The sequence below is a fragment of the Malaya genurostris genome, chromosome 1 (genome assembly GCF_030247185.1).
Source record: "Malaya genurostris strain Urasoe2022 chromosome 1, Malgen_1.1, whole genome shotgun sequence".
Taxonomy (NCBI): domain Eukaryota; kingdom Metazoa; phylum Arthropoda; class Insecta; order Diptera; family Culicidae; genus Malaya; species Malaya genurostris.
In genome coordinates, this window is record NC_080570.1 from 96,798,475 (window position 1) to 96,818,539 (window position 20,065).

The window sequence follows — 20,065 nt, forward strand, 5'->3', positions numbered from 1 at the left end:
TCACTCTAGGTAATGCAGATTGTCTATGAAAATATCTGGCATCTCTGAACTGTCAAACAGGGATGTCAGGTTCACAGATTAATCTGTGTGTCACAGATTTTGTATTTTCTGCACAGATTTTAAAAATGACACAGATTTTCACAGATTTCTGAAAATGATCACAGATTTTCACAGACGAGTGGTAGAGGCAAAAGGTACAGAGCGTGTTGGTTTGTGAGACCTTTTTTTTTTGTTTTTTGCTCTCCAAATTGATTTTGAACTGGAAAAACGGTCACACATTTTCACAGACTGGTTTTGGGTTTGATCACAGATTTTTGAAAAAATTACCTGGCATCCCTGCTGTCAAATAGAATCAGTATTATATTATATTATTATATTTCATCAAGCGAACTGTTAGTTGTTATTTGATGTGTTATTTTCAATGGCATCTTGGGATTTGGCTGAAGTATGTCGCTTTTGTGGAAGTAAAAAGGACGTGATTATTGATCTAATTGAAACGTTATTAGGTGAAAAACTGGTGAAATATTTCCCGCTAAAGGTAAAATCCTGTATGACTCAAGTTTGCGCTCTTAGCCATTGATTTTATTTACAGTTCGAACCATCAGATTCGCTTCCAAAGTTATCATGTACAGATTGCGCCAGTACAATAGAACAAATGGAAAGTTTTGTACAGAAAGCACTTGAGGTAGAAAAAGATATGTTAGAGCATTCCAGTCGCTTTCGAAGTAATATTATGTCGGTAGCACAGATTCGTTCGTTGGCTAATTCCGTGTCAGCTCAAAACATCAAGCAACCAACTCAAAGCGTTAAAGAAGTGCTACAAAAACTCAATACAACGTCAGTTATTGTAAAAAAAATACAAAAACCTCTAATAGATCCTTTGGAGGGAGTCGGACAGTTGGAAGATGAACCATTCATAAAAATGAAAATGGAAGTATTAGATGAAGAAATCGAGAATTTGCCCGCGGAAGATTTTGTTCAATACAATGATACCGACGATGAAGAATATAATTCTAACTTCCATAATATTTTATCTGTTAATATAAAGGATATTGGTTTGACTGATGACTCGGACTTTGTTCAAGATAATGATGATGAGGATTATGTCCCCAGTAACCTTAGCTCACGAAGTAAACGGGTAACGCTCATTTCATATTCTTATGGTTTCTTATGGTAACAATCGTGATATTTTTGTAGACCACGGATAAACAGGTATGCCACCAAAGAATCAAATCGCTACCACCGCCAAAAAATTTGTCTATGTACAAAGTTCGTCAATCAAATCCAAAAGGAATTGTTATCAACCTTACAGATCCTTGTCATTATGTTTGCGTAACATGTAAATCAAAGTTTTGTAGCTTTGAGGAATTACAAACTCATATTAATCAAAACATAGCTTGCAAGAAAGTTAGTTGCACATGCGAGCAATGCGGAAAGTTTTGCGAAACTCGTCGTGCGCTATATCAACATCGACTTTCACACAATCCAAAGCCACAATTGATCTGCGATCAATGTGGTAAAGTTTACACAAACTCCTTCAACTTGGAGAACCACAAAAGTCAAGTGCATGGGGCAGAAGTAGAAGAATTAGGCTATGTATATAAATGTTGCGAACAAACGTTTCCAACACGGCGTGAGTTAAATGAGCATATTGCTACACATAGTAAAATTCTGAATTTACTTTGCGACACGTGTGGAAAATCATACACCTCTCATAAGGCACTTCGGTCACACAATCAAAGTCATCTTAACATTAGACCGTTTTCGTGCAATGTATGCGAAAAATCTTTTAGAACCAAGTTACTTTTGGTTCAACACTCACATGTGCATACAGGCGTTAAGGTAGTTGAGCTCTGTAGTGTTTTATTATTCTTAATTTTTGAACAAAATTTTGTTTTATAGGTATTTAACTGTGATGTATGCGATAAATCATTCGCTAAGAAGGAGTCACTCAAGAAGCACTACAAAATTCATTCTAGTGAGCCGGTTACATGGTCTTCCACGGGGGAAAAGATAACTGTAAAATCTCTAGATCAATTACAATAAATGTTGTCGGTTATGCTAAAATAAAAAATATCAGTGGTTAATTTTTGCCTTTCTCATATAAAAAGGTTACGTTATCACCGTGAAACCCGACTTTTGAACCGAGGCTCGGAGGTCCGAGTGTCATAACATTTAACTCAGTTCGTTGAGTATCCAAAATATCTGTGTGTATGTGTGTATGTAACGTTCTTGTGCGCCTAATTTCCTCGATAATGTCTGAACCGATTTTACCAAACATAGATTTAAACGTCTTGTGATCCCATACAAAGTTTCTGAGTTTTATTCGGATCTGAATCCCGGTTCCGGAATTATGGGGTAAAATGTGCAAAAAAAAAATTAAAATTAGTGCACTAACTAACTAAACTGTGAAAATTTGAAACAGTTATACAGAGCGGTGATGCAAAACACGAAGATATACTTCAAAACTCAAATAAGTTCCAATCGATCGCGCCGGTACGTACATGCGCTGGTATAGAAGAAGAAAACACAACACCGCCTCTACGAACGATGCACACGGTGTGCTGTGTTCGATTTCGTACACGCGGTACCAGTCGATTTCGTACACGAAAACTAGCACCGAAGCTCGGTTTGGAAAACACAAGCGAGTCAATCGGCACCTTTCGTTTGGCGAACGGCGCACAAAGTAAATCTGCCACTTGCTTATGTGCCCTTAACTAAAGCGCTAACGTTCCGCATTAAGTCGCGACACCGATGAAGTTGGACGTTGTATGTATTGATATGTGATTGAAAATCGATATTATAAAAACAAATTAATATAAATAAGAAAAACCAATTCACTTCCATTGGTTGGTGGGCTTGCCGGTATTGCAAACATCATCACATACAATCAATTAGCGTTACAATTTGATAAAGATACGCGTTACAGCTTTTAGTTGATGGCTTTTCAGGTTTGCATCGGCAGTGAAAAACAGCGTATCGGAATTTTGGGATGGTAAATACGAAGTAAACACGCGAGAAACATACGATTGTAACTTTATTTAGTGAACAAAGAAAATAACGCGTTCTAACGCGGTAAGAACAACAACTCGAATGAAGAATGCACGTTCATCAGTCTCACTGTATTTGACAGCCCAAACGAGGGGCACACTGATAGAAGCAGTGTAATAATGCACGCTCAACACTCCTCCTCAATGTGAACTGCTTCATTCAATCCTAACAGCTCACAACACCGTTTATGCTTCTGGGGTCCTAATGGTTTCGTGAATATATCCGCCAGCATCTTCTCTGTCGGGCAATATTTCAAAGCTATCTTCTTCGCAACACGAAGCTCCGAGACAAAACGTTGTTTCGTGTCTATGTGTTTAGATCGTCGACTCTGTTTTTCATTTTGCACGAAGGTTAAGCAGGATTGGTTATCCTCTAGAATAATTGTGGGATCAATTTATTTCTCTCCAAACTCTTGTAACAAATGCCTAAGCCAAATGGCCTCTTGACAAGCCTCACTAAGCACAACGTACTCGGCCTCCATAGTTAATAAGGTTACGCTCGATTGTCTCCTGCTAGCCCATGAAATAATTCTTACAGCGAATAAAAACACGTATCCCGAGGACGATCGTCTCCTACTCACATCTCCTGCCCAATCCGAATCAGAGTAACCGATCAAAGGTTGATTCACATCTCCTTTCAGCTGTAGAGCGTAGTCTCGTGTCCCTTTTAGATAGCGAAGTAGTCGCTTAGCCGCATTCCAATCAGCTTTCGTGGGCAAATGAAACTTTCGTCCCAAAATAGCCGTACTTCAAATTATGTCCGGCCTGGCAACTTCACCCAAATAAAGAAGCGCTCCTACAAGGCTTCGATATTTTGTTGAGTCATTCGAAGTATTGCTTTCATCATTCATTTTCAGGTAACCAACATCCATTGGAGATTTCGCAGGCTTAGCGTCTTCCATACCATACCTTTTGATTAGGTTGTCAATATATGTTTTCAAACATACTGTGAAACAATCGCCGTATCGTGTTATTTCCAAGCCAAGAAAATGACGCACTTGACCCAAACTAGTTATTTGGAATTTCAGCTGTAGATAATCAAATAACTTTAAGATCTCATTGTCCTTTGACGATCCTATCAGGATATCATCCACATAAACCATTAAGAAAATGGTAGTTTCATCATTTTGCTTTATGTACAAACAGGGATCAGAGCCTGCTGCTATGAATCCGTATTTCATCAAGATGTTATTTAACTTTTGATGCCAACATCTGGCCGATTGTCGTAGGCCGTATATGCTACGTTTAAGCCTGCAAACCATCTCCTTGTTTCCTTTTGCTTCATAACCAATAGGTTGTTTCATGAACACTTCCTCTTCCAGCGTACCATGGAGGTAGGTGGTTTTTACGTCGAAATGTTGTACGGATAATCCTCTTTTCATCGCTATAGCAAGGAAAATACGAAGCGTTGCTTGGCACGCAATTGGCGCAAAAGTCTGCTCAAAGTCTATTCCTGCACGCTGAGAAAACCCTTGCGCAACAACTCTTGCCTTGTGTTTGACTACTTCGCCGAACTCGTTTCGTTTCAAACGGAAAACCCACTTAGAACCTACAGCCCTTTTTGCAGGTGGCATTGATACAAGGTCCCAAGTTCCACATAGTTTGTGAGATTAGATTTCTTCGTCCATTGCTTGACGCCATTGTGGACTTTTCACAGCTTCTTGAAAGTTTATCTGTTCTTCTATAGCACACGCAGCAATACCAACATCGTAATCCAGCACAAAATCATCAAAGTGTTGAGGAACTTTTCCTCGTGTTCGAACGTTTTCGGTAGTCTCGATTTCAGGATTTGCTGCTTCAAAATATTTGTCATCGGAATTATCAGTTTCCCGTTTCTCCTCAAACTCCACCTTAAAGGGTATCAACTTTATATCTGGTGATTTGCGTTGAGCAGAATCATCCATCGGTATTTCGATGGAAGAAGTACCCTTGTGCTCGAGTGAATATCCAACGAATACTAACTTCGTAGCTTTTGAAACCAATTTGCTACGCTTAACGTCCGGAACATGCATGTAAGCTTGGGAACCAAACACTTTCAGATGACTCAAATCTGGTTTATGTCCCCACCAATGTTCGTGCGGTGTCTTGGATATAGTTCTAGAAGGTAATCGATTCTGCAGGTATGTCGCTGTCATCACTGCTTCGCCCCAATACCGTTTGTCTAAACCAGCATCCAACAACATACATGTTGCCATTTCGGTAATTGAACGATTCTTTCGTTCGGCCACTCCATTCTGCTGGGGTGAGTAAGGTGTAGTGAATTGCGGTTTGATACCTTCCTTCTTATAAAATTTACGTAGTTCTCCGTTGTCGAATTCACCACCACTGTCTGAGCGAATGACCTTCGGTTTGCGACCAAAAATATTCTCTGTCCAGCGTACATAATCTTTTAGATTTTGTGCGGCATCGCTTTTATTTTGCAGCAGATAGGTCACGGCGAATTTTCTAAAATCATCGATGATATGCATTACATACCGATTTCCACTCGGGGTTGTGTGTTTCATTGGGCCACACAGGTCTGTGTGCACAATGTCTAACACAGCAGAAGATTACCAATCGTTCTTCGGAGGGAATGGATCACGAGAAATTTTACCCTCCAAACAACACTCACATATCAGTTTCAAATTGCAATCACTCACCTTCATGCCGCTTGCCAATTGCTCTTTACTGATTCGTTCGATTGCTGCCCAATCACGGTGGCCCAACCGACGGTGCCATTGATGTTGGCAGTTTACTTGATGATGTCCTTCACTCACCTTCAAGGATGATTCTCCGCATCGCAAATACTATAAGTTTCCACATCGACTTCCTACTCGTATCATCAAAGCAGACTGACAGTTTTTTTTTTTCAAATAAAATTTTTATTAGGCTCATTTGCTTTAGCTTAACGTGGCCGATTGTCTTGTTGTTAGGGAGAGAGAAAGGGATGCCGTATTACGGGGCGGCATACTCCCCAGTTAGTAAGGGGACATAGGGAGGGTGGGACCTACACAGTATTGAATTGAAATTTGAATACATCATTGGTTTGTGGCATACATCTTTTAGACACATTTTGCGTTCGATGAATCTTCATGTTTTTCAGCTTGTAGCAATGAAGAGATTATTCTGGATTGGAATGCTTCGTTGGTGTGTTCTGACGTTGATGTGACGTTTTTGGGTAGCTTCCAGCAACTCAGTCAGTTCAAGGCAGGTGCATGCTCCGAAGCATCGTTTACACAGGCCATACTTCCAGCAACGTAAAGAAGAGTGCGGTAGAGCTGTAGACGAGAAAGAGATAGGGAGAGCACTAAATTTGAGCATTGATAGTTTTCAAGAAGTTATAGATGAGAGTCATATAAGAAAGATTTCGAGTTGCCAAGACGTCGCGGACTGGTACGAAGGGTGGTATACCTCGGGCCCGAAGGGAACCTATGAGTTGGGACCTGGCATCACTATACTCGACACACATCCAAACAACATGCTCGATGTCATGATAACCCTCACCGCAAACGCAGACACCACTCTCAGCGAGCCCCACACACCGGAGATGCGCGCTGAACATATAATGATTAGACATGAGCCTTGACATTACACGAATAAAGTCTCGGCTCACGTCTAACCCCCGGAACCAAGCTTTCGTCGATACCTGTGGGATTATTGAGTGTAACCATCGTCCCAGAGTTCCACTATTCCATGTATTCTGCCAGCTAGCTAGAGTTTTCTGACGACAGCAACTGAAAAATTCATTGAAGCAGATTGGTCTTTCATAGATATCACCTTCTAGTGCGCCCACCTTGGCTAACGAGTCCGCCCTCTCATTGCCCCGTATGGAACAATGTGAGGGGACCCAAACCAAGGTAATCTGGTATGATTTTGCAGATAAAGCACTCAATTGTTCCCGTATTTTCCCCAGGAAATACGGTGAGTGCTTTCCAGGCTTCACTGAACGGAGAGCCTCAATGGAACTGAGACTGTCCGATACAATGAAGTAGTGATCTGTGGGCAGAGTGTCAATGATCTCAAGGGTATACTGAATTGCAGCTAGTTCTGCGACGTAAACTGAAGCTGGATCACTGAGTTTATAGGAAGCGGTGAAATTTACATTGAATATACCGAAGCCAGTGGACCCGTCTAGATATGATCCGTCAGTGTAAAACATTTTATTACAGTCGACTTCTTTAAATTTATTATTAAAAATTTTTGGGATCTCTTGAGGGCGTACAGGATCCGGGATTCCACGAATTTCTTCTTTCATGGATGTGTCGAAAAACACAGTAGAATTAGAAGTATCCACAAAATGAACACGATTGGGAACAAACGAAGAAGGATTTATATTCTGAGCCATGTAGTCAAAATACAAGGACATAAAACGGGTTTGTGAATTAAGCTCGACGAGCTTTTCAAAGTTTTCTATCACCATCGGATTCAAAATGTCGCATCGGATTAGCAGTCGATATGAGAGATCCCAGAACCTGTTTTTCAACGGTAAGACGCCCGCCAGCACTTCAAGACTCATCGTATGGGTTGATTGCATGCAACCCAAGGCAATACGTAAACAACGATACTGAATTCTTTCCAGTTTAATGAAATGAATATTCGTAGCGGAGCGGAAACAGAAACATCCATATTCCATTACTGACAATATCGTCGTTTTGTACAACCTGATCAGGTCTCCTGGGTGAGAGCCCCACCAAGTTCCGGTTATTGTACGAAGGAAATTGATTCTCTGTAGGCATTTTCGTTTCAAATACCTAATGTGACATCCCCAGGTACCTTTGGAATCGAACCAGACCCCGAGATATTTAAATGTGAAAACCTGAGCTATGGTTTCACCCCCTAGTTGAAGCTGTAATTGCGCAGGTTCTCGCTTCCTTGAAAATACAACCAGCTCAGTTTTCTCCGTAGAGAACTCGATACCCATTTGAAAAGCCCATGTCGACAAGTTGTCGAGGGTATCTTGCAATGGTCCTTGGAGATCGGCAGCTTTGGGTCCTATAATAGACACAACACTGTCGTCGGCAAGTTGTCTTAGCGTGCAAGATGCGTTGATACATTCATCAATGTTATTTACGTAAAAGTTGTATAAAAGGGGGCTTAAGCATGAGCCCTGAGGAAGACCCATGTAACTGAATCGCTTTGTCGTCAAATCTCCATGCTCAAAATGCATGTGTTTCTCGGACAATAGATTATATAAAAAGTTGTTCAAAACTGGTGAAAGACCATGCTGATGCAACTTCTCAGATAGAACGTTAATGGAAACTGAATCGAATGCCCCCTTGATGTCGAGGAAAACTGATGCCATTTGTTCTTTACGAGCAAATGCCATTTTAATTTCTGTTGAGAGCAACGCTAGACAATCGTTCGTTCCTTTGCCCCTGCGGAACCCAAATTGTGTACCTGAAAGCAATCCATTTGTTTCGACCCAATTGTCTAGACGGAAGAGAATCATTTTCTTCAACAATTTCCGAATACAGGAAAGCATAGAAATCGGCCGATACGAATTGTGATCGGAGGCTGGTTTTCCAGGTTTTTGAATAGTAATAACTCTCACTTCCCTCCATTCGTGTGGGACAATATTACCCTCGAGGAACTTGTTGAATAAATTCAACAAGCGCCTTTTGGCAGAGTCGGGCAGATTTTTCAACAAGTTGAATTTAATTCTGTCTAACCCCGGGGCTCTATTGTTACACGACAAGAGCGCAAGTGAGAACTCTACCATCGAAAACGGTGTTTCGTTTGAATTCAATGTCGCGACGCGGGATATCTTCTGTTCCGGAACAGAATCAGGACATACTTTCTTAGCGAAATCAAATATCCAGCGGTTAGAATATTCCTCGCTTTCGTTCGCGTGATTTCGATTGCGCATGCGACGGGCCGTATTCCAAAGAGTGCTCATTGCTGTTTCTCTCGTTAATCCGTCAACAAACCTTCGCCAGTAACCGCGTTTCTTAGCTTTAATCAGACTTTTCATTTGAAATTCTAACGCCGCGTATTTCCGATAATTATCTGGAGTTCCGTTCCTTCTAAACGAGATGAAGGCTGAAGCTTTTTTCGTTTTCAGCTCTGAGCACTCTTTGTCCCACCATGGGTTGGGAGAACGCATACTAGTTTGCGCGCTAGGTACTCGTTTCGTCTGAGCTTGAATTGCGGCGTCAAGAATCAAGCCAGCCAAAAATGTATACTCTTCCTCCGGAGGAAGCTCCTGTGATGTTTCTAGTTTCTCAGATATCGAGCTCGCGTAACGTTTCCAATCAATGTTTCGTGTGAAATCGTACGAAACATTGATTGTTTCCGATGGTCTTCCACGGTTGGTGATAGAAACTATGATCGGCAAGTGATCGCTACCGTGAGGATCACAGATTACCTTCCACTTGCAATCTAACTGTAGCGAAGTCGAGCAAAGGGATAAATCCAGCGCACTTGGTTGTGCTGGCGGTCTAGGGTTCCGTGTCATTTCTCCCGTGTTTAGAATTGTCAAATTGAAGTTGTCACACAGATCTTGGATTAACGAAGAACGATTATCATCATATAAGCAGCCCCATCCTGTACCATGCGAGTTAAAGTCCCCTAAAACCAGCCGCGGTGAAGGAAGAAGTTCTATGATGTCTGCAAGCCGACGATGCCCTATCGAGACTCTGGGAGGAATGTAGATAGAAGCTATACATAGATCTTTGCCTTTAATATTAATTTGGCAAGCAACAACTTCAATTCCCGGTGTCGAGGGGAGGTTAATACGATAAAATGAATAGCACTTTTTAATCCCTAAAAGTACCCCTCCATAAGAGTCTTCTCGGTCCAGGCGGATTATGTTAAAATTATGGAAGTCTAGGTTGATGTTAAAAGTAAGCCAAGTTTCACTCAAGGAGAATACATCGCAATTATGAGTATGTATTAAGTGTTTGAAAGAATCAAGTTTTGGGATGATACTTCTGCAATTCCACTGAAGCACAATGATCACATCTTCGATTCTCAGTGGTAAATTATCCATCAAAAGATACGATCGCTGCAAGGAGGGGCCATTGTTCTGTCAACTGTTTTAAAAATGTCCTTACTGTTGGCAGTAGAGCAGTTAGGAAGCTTTTCAGAGGATCAGTAATATTGAAGGCTGTTAATATCCAGTCCACGATATCAGAAAATTTCAATAATCCAGCGTTTGTTGGATTTTCTGGTTGTGCTTTGGGGTCATTCGGGTTTTTTGATGCCCCAGGAAGTGCTGGGTACTCCTTATCATCCCTAAGTTTTTTGAACCCAGGAGGTGTTTGCTTCGGTTTTGAGTCAGCACTTTTTGTTTCCGTTTGGTTCTTTTGTGACGAAGAGGACAGTCTGAGGCCTTTACGAGGAAGCTTGGGAGAAGCCAGATTTTGTCTTTTCCTGCTTCCTTCAACCTGTGTGTAGGAAGGTCCTTCGCCTGGGTCGTCAGAGGTATCCTCTTCAACTGGCAAGATTGCAAACGGGTTCTCAGGGGTCGATGGAGTGGTTCTTTTTAAGATTTCCGCATAAGAACGTTTGGAACGTTCTTTCACGGATCGCTTCAATTTCTCCGCACGCTGTATGTACGCAGGGCACACCGAAAGATCATGAGGATTCTCCCCGCAGTAGCAACACTTTTCCACTGCTCTTCTGCAGAGATCGTCCTCATGGGCCTCTCCGCATTTGCCGCATCGCAGTTTGTTGCAACAATAGGTTGCCGTATGACCTAGCTGTTTGCAGCTTGTACAATGCATTACCCGCGGTACATACAGCCGAACAGGTAGACGAACTCCACTCACTACCAAATAATTTGGAAGTGCAGATCCGGCAAAAGTCACGCGAAATGAGTCCGATTGGTAAAATTTACCATCTATCGATTTAGAGTGCAATTGCTTGCACTCCAAAATTTTCACTGGTTGAAGGTCGGGGTTTTTGAAACGGCCTACCCCGTCCTTCATCAGATCTTCGATTGTCAGACTTTCGTCACGGACCACACCGTCGATCTCCACCACATGAGACGGGACGTACACGCGGTACTCCTTCGTGAACAACTCGTTGGTAGCAATCCCGTTTGCTTGCTTCAGGTCGGACACAACAACGCGTAACTTGTTTGGCGAAACCTTATCTATTGTTTTTATTGCCGAGTAATGTTTTTCCAGGTCCCGAGCAATATTTAAAACTCTGAGAGACTTTAATTTGGGCCGGAAGTATACCACCCACGGACCCCCCGAGCCATCGTCTTGGTAAACTTTTTGGCGAGCAGGCAATATCTTAGAGGGAGATGGAGGCATCGGAGAGGGAGATGGCATCGGAGAGGGAGATGGTATCGGAGGGGGAGATGGTGTCGGAGGGGGAGATGGTATAGGAGGGGTAGATGGCATCTCGGAAGCAAACTCAGCCTCTAAATGTTCTTCGTTCATTCGTTCAGCTTCGCCCTCCTTCGAGACACCCCCACTGTCATCAATATTCATATTTAAAGTGCGGGAGTAAAGAAGTCTCCCGCACTTGAAATGAGAAAGAAAGAAATAAAATGAAAAGAAAATATATGAATAGTAAAAGTTGAAAGAAAAAGTTTGAGAAAATACTTAACAGTATGTCACGGTAAGCTGTTAGGTGAGTTGCTCCTTCACTCCTTCGTTGTGCTTCAGCGTGACCTTGACTCAGGATTTGGCTGCTGCGATGCGGGTAGCAAACAATAGAAATAACTGCTGCCCGAGGATAGCACAATAGCGTCTACTGTCGATACCGATACAAAACCGGTGCACAGACAGAACTCACTTGCGGGGATGCTACTTTTTATCACTTTTATTTAATGCCTATACTACAGCCTCTGCTGTGATAGACACCTTCGTCTTACCGATGTCGATTGTTAACAAAACGCGTGTGCTCACTTCGAACATTCGGTTACGAATGCAGACTGACAGTTGTTTCTGCACCAGTTTGCCAACAGAAATCAAACTAGTAGAGAGCCCTGGTACATATTTCATATCTGTCATAGTAATCCGGACAGTTTTATTATCAGCATTAAAACCAATCAACATACCATTTCCTTCTCCTTGAATCTGCACTTTCTTGCCATCAGCCACTGGGATCCAGCCACCGGGAAATTCACGTAATTGCTTAAAAAACGACTTGTCGTTGGTCATGTGGGCACTTGCTCCACTATCGATTACCCAAGACGAACACTTTTCTCCAACAGTAAATGCAGCTTTGGCCCCTTCGTTTTCGGTTCACTTTTCGAGTTACAGTCATCCTCCTTTTTGGCTGCAAGCAATTTCCGACAGTTACGGCGCAAACGACCGGGCTTCTTGCAGTGATGGTAAACTCTGGTCTCTTTACCATTTTTTGTTTTATATTCCGCTGTTCGCATCGGCTTCTCGGATTTTATCTTCACATCTCCTCGCTCGATTCGACGTTAAAATTCGTCCATTAGCTTTGCCTTTACAATATCTAGAGATATGTCGTCGTCTGATCTTGAATCGAGTGCAGAAACGATAGTGTCAAATGACGGTGGCAAACTACGAAGCAGCATGCAAATTTTTGTATCTTTGTCCAGATCCATACCAGCAGCGCTGAGGCGATCGAATGTTTCATATATAACCATCAAATGCTGTTCTAGATCACCGCTTTCCAGCAAATTGAACGCGCAAAGTTTCTTTAGCAAACTTACACGTACTGATCTGGAAGTTTTCTGATGGTAGCATCGGAGTGCACGATATACTTCCTTTCACCAGTGGTAATTGACTGTCCTCCAACAGCAACACTAACGTAGCACGAGCCTTCCGGTCGGCAGCTTTCCACTCGGCGAAAATATCAGGATCAACTGCATCTTCCTCTGGGGGCTCGTTCTCGATGACGTGCCATAAATCCTCTCGGCTGAGCAGCATTTCCACTCGTACACACCATGTTTGCCAATTTGTCCCATTCCATTTCGGGATCATAAACTTGGCATCACTCATTGTTTCTAACAATTCAAACGTTCACTTTGTTCGTTCTTTCGCGATAACGTAACCTCACTCTCACAATACAATCTTTGTATGGAGTGGAAAATCACTGGCACCAAAAACCACGTAGGCTCACTTGGCCGAAATACTTTTCGCACTTCCTATTCCGTTCCGCGACTGGGCCCATAACCTGATGGCTTTTCAGGTTAGCATCGGCAGTGAAAAACAGCGTATCGGAATTTCGGGATAGTGAATACGAAGTGAACACGCGAGAAACATACGATTGTAACTTTATTTAGTGAACAAAGAAAATAACGCGTTCTAACGCGGTAAGAACAACAACTCGAATGAAGAATGCACGTTCATCACTCTCACTGTATTTGATTGCCCAAACGAGGGACGCACTGATAGAAGCAGTGTAACAATGCACGCTCAACATTAGTTCCATAATTGAATTAAATGAATAAGATATGGAACGAATTAAATGAATAAGATGATGATTGAATTACGCTCCAACATCCGGGGTTGGTCAGGTCGGTAGGGCTTAACTGAGCTCTTTTTTACAGGGTCCGGCACTCGAAGTGTAACCAACTTCAGACCGCTCGCGCAGCTGACGCACGGGCATCAGCTCTCTAGAAATTTGCTAAATGACAGTTCGGAGTTGTATTGTTTACAAGCGCAAGAAAGCATTTTGCCAAAAGTGAACGCGAAAAAAAAATCTTGACTTGAGAGAGCGGAGGAGTTGCTTCGTTTGGCCGAAAGCGGTCAATTTCCGAACATTGTATTTTCTTACGAGAAAATTTTTCCAATTGAGCAATTCGTAAACTCTCGAAACGATAGGGTTTACTTGACCGACCGTTCATACGAGAATTTGAGTCATCGATTGGCCACCAGGAGGCAGCACCCGCAACAGATAATGGTTTGGGCCGCTGTAACCGCAGATGGGCGCTCTCCAATCGTTTTCATCGAGCCTGGCGTCAAGGTAAATGCGACATATTATCGGGAAAGTATTCTGAAGGTTGCTTTGAAGCCGTGGGCAGACAAACATTTCGGTGGCAGACCATGGACGTTTCAGCAGGACTCGGCACCGTCTCACAAAGCTCGAGTGAACCAAGAATGGCTGAAAAACAACGTTCCGAACTTCATCACGTCCACACAATGGCTCTCGAATTCACCAGATGCGAATCCAATGGATTATTCTCTTTGGACCATTTTGGAGAGCAAAGTCCGAACTAAAAGATACACCAGTCTCGAGGCGCTGAAAAAAGTTATTGTCCGCGAGTGGGCCTAAATACCTGCAAGTCACATTCGGCAACTTGCGATTCGTTTTTTAACCGTCTCAAGGCCATAGCAAAGACATCATATTAACAAGATAGCCAGCTCTCACATTTCCCGAACAAATCATTGGCAACATCCTTTTTTGCGAGCATGTCGCCCTCAGGTGAGGCCGCATCGAATCTCATACATAGAAGTAGGGGAGAGAAATGTCAGAATCGTGCGCGCCAAAATAGCAGGGCTGCGCACCCATACAATTGACAAGATATCTTGAATGTGATGCCGTGCGATGGCGTTGTTGAACTGAAGATTGATTTCGCTCCAAGCTGACAGGGTCTGGCCATAGTCAAGGCAAAAAGTGGTCATATCGAGCAAAAGTGAATTGATTCTGAATTTTGTATTATTTTTTCACATTTTGTACTTTGAATTGAGGAAAAGTAATTATCCAAGCTGAATTTATGGCCTTTTTAATTGGTTACACTTCGAGTGCCGGACCCTGTATGTTTTATTTTCATACTACCGGCCCTTATTACCAACGTGAAGTGGAAATTAAGTGGAGTGAACGTATCCCAATTGGGTTTCACACGATGACAATAAATGAGCGGTAAATCGAGTCCATATTTGACGTTTATTGGTGGTTTGTGTACAATGGATTACTGTGGAATGAGATAGAATATTTTAGAATAGAACGAAATAATAATGACTTAACCAATGAGCAAACCACTGATAGCTGTCAAACGATGTTAATCCAGTTTGTATTGTGAGGGTGTATCGCTTGGGACCTGATGGGTGAGATGATGTGTGAGTGAAATGTAAGAGTAAGTGCATGCAAGAATGGTAGTAAAGGCCACCGTTTCAGCTCAGGACTAACGATCGACCATTAGAAGAGATAGAAATTGGGTAACGGTACCCCCCTTCATCTCAAATCCATTAGTCATTTCATATACGAGAACCATTAGTTATAGTGAGATCTGTTATTTCTATTTGATAGATTAATTTCAGAAGTAACATGAAATTTGGAGCATTTTGCTTCGCTAAAACAGCAGTATTGAACCACTTCCGAACTACTGCTATGCGTTATTGCTTCTTGAAGACGAGGCAAAGACTTTGTATTCGATTTTATCACAATTAATATATTGAAAGTCGAGTGATTGCTAAAATAACATGGTGACTCTACTAATGAGATGACTATTGTTACACTAATTTTAGTTAGGATCTATTAGAGTAGAAATAGTAGCTCAATGGTGTAATACTTGCGTGTGGAATACATGTAGGTATGTATGCATGTGAGTATGTGTGTGTGCCTGTATGTATGTATGTATGTGTTTTTGTGTGTATGTACAATATACATATACTATAAGGAAATAAGAAAAACCAATTAACTCGTTGCTTGAATCTATGTGGAGACACTGAAAATGGTTAGGAACTAAATGATTTGACCGTAATTGCGGATTATAACAGTATCATTTATGGTCCTTAGAACTGTCGATTTGTATAAGTACTCACTCTGTTGTGTTCATACTTTGATGAATTTTCCGCACTTATTTAAAGCGAAAGACGCACTACGAACGGAACGAACGATGAACATAGTAGATCAAAAAATCAAAATCGTTATTTTTTTTCTGTTGCAGAAAGCTTCACTTTTTTCGTCGGTCCTGCAGCAAAACTGCACACAGTGCGGATCAATTCAATAATAAAATAATTTTTGTGAAGGGTTTTTTTTTACATGATTTCGTTTGAACATTTTTCCAAAAAAAAGCGTTCTAACGGCTACAAAAATAATAACATATAGAATTTTGAGATCAATCACTTCATTTCGGATTGTTATTTTTGGGGCCGATTCAATGTATTTTTTCTGTTGCCGTTCACTTGGCGAAGAATTTTACTCGCACGCAAACGACCAGCAGCTGAATGATGTAATCGTGGAGCATTTTTATTGAATGCGAAGCAGCCAAATGTTGGTTTTATTTGAGCTCGTTTGGTGTGAATTTCGCACTGCAAAAAGTGATTTGCCCTAAACTGACGATTTTAATGTTTAATAGTTAACATTTAGAGCCCTTAACTTAGCTGATTTTGTATGATGTTCCATATTAATTTCTTTTCCTTCAATGCAAACGACCAGCTGCAGAATGACTCGAACTGCTCACAGTGCCGGTTGATTCCAAACTGAGTCATTTTTAAGTTAAGTTAAGTCTGTTTACGTGATTTCATTTCTGGCATTTAGAAGGGCCAAATTGTGGAATTCCCTACGATATTAAACACTTTTCGAACATTTTTTCTCGAACGCAAAGCAGCTAAATTCTAGCTTTGTTTGCGCTCGTTTGGTGCGAATTTCGTGCACAAAGCTAATCAAATTATTTCAGATTTACACTAAACTGATGATTTATATTTCCAATTTGTAAAGAAGCAATCTCTATTGTTCTTTAGATAACATTTAGAGCCATTAGAAGGGTTGATTTTGCCTAATGTTCCCCTTCGTTGTTATCATATTTTTTTATTATTTCACATAAGCTAATAGCTTTTCGGCAGTGACTCTAGCCTTACTCCCCTGGATTACCCTAGTTAGATGATTAAAGGTGATCTTTTTATAAGGACCACCTGTTCCTTGGGTCGGGTTGGCGGTTCAATGAATAGGTCGCTGGTTTTACAAGAAAATTGTCGTATGTTCGAGTCCCGACCTTGAAGGATTCTTAGTGTCAGTAGGAGCCATAGTACTAGTCATGCAATGTTTCTGTACACTAAGAATCGGCTGCGAAGTCTGTTGAAACAGAAAGGCCAAACTCCACAAAAGGAATGTGATACCAAGACTTTGCTTCTACCTGTTCTTTGATATCGTCCCCGAAAAAACTTTCGGAGACGGATGACATTTTTGGTTACACTATCTGTTTGGAGAGGTACTCACTCTACTTTCCATCAGAATTCTGTTCTGTCCCTGTCGCATGTTGAACTGATGAAAGCGCTGAGTCGACATCGATGTGGTCGTCGACGATGTGTTGGAACTGCTCCCAGTCGACCCAATGATAATTCTTAAGTTGTGATGCTGGTGTTGTCTCGGTCGAAGAGCCTATCACCAACACCACCGGATAGTGGTCAGACGATAGCGCACTGTAGACGACCGGGGAGCCTCCAATGATATATTTCAACTGTCCTCATGTGAGTATGGTCAGATCCCGTTTCAACATTGCAGAGCTACCATCTAGACCGGTGGTTTGCTTGGGATAGTATGCTGCAATGATACTGATGTTACCAACAGTTGGTTTTCGGTTCTACGGCTAGTGATACGATGAGGTATCGAGCACTTGAATCTGCTCACTTTTTGTCTTGCAACCACAGAGCGCAGAGCTCAAGTCGACGAAAATTTTTATTAACTCCACAGAAGTGAATAACAGAGTACAGTTTACAGTCATCAGTAGATTTGGAAGCAGGCGACGGGTGGTTTCGATCCAGTAGATTATTCAGATTGGGGAAATTCACTGGGTCCAATGGCGTTACTGGTGGTACACGTTGTTGAGGACATCACGTGGTTACCCGTGTTGGCTTTGGGGTTCGTTACACTACAGTCAGGATTGGACATCGTGAAGGGTACTTCAAAAGTTCCAAATACAGGAAACCCAGAAGCACGCGTAAGAAACGTGATGTATCAGCGAAGGTAGTAATAGATGATGTTTGTAGTGTGCAGCAACGACGCCGATTTGTTTCCGTTGCCGTGTCCGGAATAGACGTTCGACTACAACTCGGAGCCGCTTCTGACATCACAGTAATCAGCAGGGACATTTAGAAGAAACTTGGCAGCCCTGCCTTCCCAAGTAACATTTTTAATATTAATAAATACTTGAAGCTGTCTTCAATGCTACATAATAAATCTTGCAATAAAACTTTAAACTCCACGAAAACCTACTGAAAACCTATATAAGAGCATGTTCCTGCCAAGTGGACCATTCTTCATAAGGTTTATAAATCAAAATGAAGAATCAGTATAAACCTGCTTTAAAACTCCAAATTAATGAAAATTTTGAAACCAGCTTTACGATCAACATTAAATTTTTTGGATGGAATGAATTCCGCTATGAACAAACTGACGTTTTGATAATATTTTTCTTGACTATGTGTGTGTCATGTCTACTTTGAATGCAATCAGTAAGAATATATTAGATTTTTTTACGAGTTTGAGGCTGTTTCCGAACGTAAAAACTTCATGCGCTTTTATTTTTATCGTGAATGTAAGGATAAAAATAAGAATTATAAAATAAATGCGGTTTTTGCGAAGCCTTGAAATAAATGCGGTTTTTGCGAAAGTCTTCATGATTTATGAAAATTATTTTTTGTGATTCATCGTCATTTTTGTATAAAACTATTTCGTGGCGTTAAAACTCATGCATACATTCTGAAACCGAATTATGAAAGTCCATCATATTTCTTCGTTTTTGCATTTCGAAGTTTATTTGATGTCAATAAATGCTACGGTATAGAACATCATAATGGCGGCCATGAAATTTCCTTTAATGCAAATTAAACTTAACCTAAGAAGCAATAAATCAAATAGCCTACAACTAATGTGTCATAAATGTACTTTAGAACCCTCAAATTTGCTTTCAGTGAAATTGTCATCCAATGAACACGCACACACACAAAACTAGATTTATGAAAGAATTTAACTGACAATAATGTTTTAAAGAAAATGTTTGAAAGCAATATTAAGAGTGTTTGCATGGTTTTATCCTAGTACAAATTGTTTTATTTTTAGTTCTGTTGTTAGTGTAGGTAAAGGGTTTTATAGAAGCTTTGAAAACCATGATATTACTGGTTAAAAGAGACACTTATTATAGTTGTCATAAAACAGGTAGTGATTGAAAAATCAATTACAAAACTCCTATAAATTATAATCAAAACCATAAGGCATTCGAATTGTTACTTGGGTTATCTCCTGCGACAGTGAAGGCAAGAACAGCATCTGGTAGCATCTTGAAGCTCGACGGTAAATTCGAATCTGATGTCACTATTGGAAAGTGCACTCGACGTGAACTAATCCGTGTCACCGAAACACAACTTCATTTACTTGGCACTGATATAGTCGACAATTTCAACCTTTGGTCCGTACTCATGGACACTTTTTGCTGTCATGTGTTTAGCTCTCCAACATCAACTAGCACACTCAAAACCATGTTTCCTATGGTTTTCAATGATGTTGGTTTTATGCTGTAAAACAAAAATCAAGCTGGAACTGAAGGAAAATGTTCATCCCATTTTCTATCCGAAACGTCCTGTGGCTTACGCAATGTATGATGCCGTTGACCGGGAACATAGTAAGGAAATACGTAGTCCTATGTCAAAAGTAAACTCTTCTGTGTGATTTCTTTTTATACATTCAGTCTAAAGTGGCCCTCATACGATCATTGAGGTTTCTATGCCCGAAGAAAATTGATCGGCGGCCCTGCTGAAAAATGGGTGGCCAACACGTTTTCTGATGAAAACAATATGTAAAAGCGATTCACACGCAGCATCAAGTGACTATCACCTGCAGGGAACGATTACGGAACAACAACATTAATTGTAAGCAATTCATAGGAAAGGACACTACGTCAAGTTCACGGAACATTTTAACGTCGGATACGTGAGCAATATTCGGCTAAAAAAATAATAAATTAATCTGGACGTCGAACGAAGTTGATTGATCGTCTGAATCGTGTTTAATGCATGCTTTTCCTGATAAAAACAAACCAATCTCATTTGCATTTGTGGTTGTAAGTGAGCTGTCAGAGAGCCTAATTAAAAGTGTCAGTACTAAAAAGTAATGTCATTGTTGATGAACGTGTAAGGTTGTTCGAAACACTGTTTTATTTCATTTGG

General features: G+C 41.1%; 1 protein-coding gene across 1 annotated transcript; it reads left to right on the plus strand.

Annotated features, from left to right (window-relative positions):
• Nucleotides 1-352: 352 nt before the first annotated feature.
• LOC131425190 (zinc finger protein 624-like) lies at nt 353-2,087 on the plus strand. Its single transcript, XM_058586850.1, has 4 exons — nt 353-538; nt 593-1,138; nt 1,198-1,842; nt 1,903-2,087. The coding sequence occupies exons 1-4, from the start codon at nt 422-424 to the stop codon at nt 2,044-2,046; spliced, it is 1,452 nt and encodes a 483-aa protein (XP_058442833.1). The 5' UTR covers nt 353-421; the 3' UTR covers nt 2,047-2,087.
• Nucleotides 2,088-20,065: the final 17,978 nt, after the last annotated feature.

What these genes read in the sequence shown, in the direction of transcription:
- LOC131425190 (XM_058586850.1), top strand. Translation starts at nt 422, where the DNA reads ATGGCATCTTGGGATTTGGCTGAAGTATGTCGCTTTTGTGGAAGTAAA. An exon ending in TTAGCTCACGAAGTAAACGG is followed by an intron (nt 1,139 to 1,197) that starts GTAACGCTCATT and finishes ATATTTTTGTAG; the next exon opens with ACCACGGATAAACAGGTATG. An exon ending in ATGTGCATACAGGCGTTAAG is followed by an intron (nt 1,843 to 1,902) that starts GTAGTTGAGCTC and finishes TTTGTTTTATAG; the next exon opens with GTATTTAACTGTGATGTATG.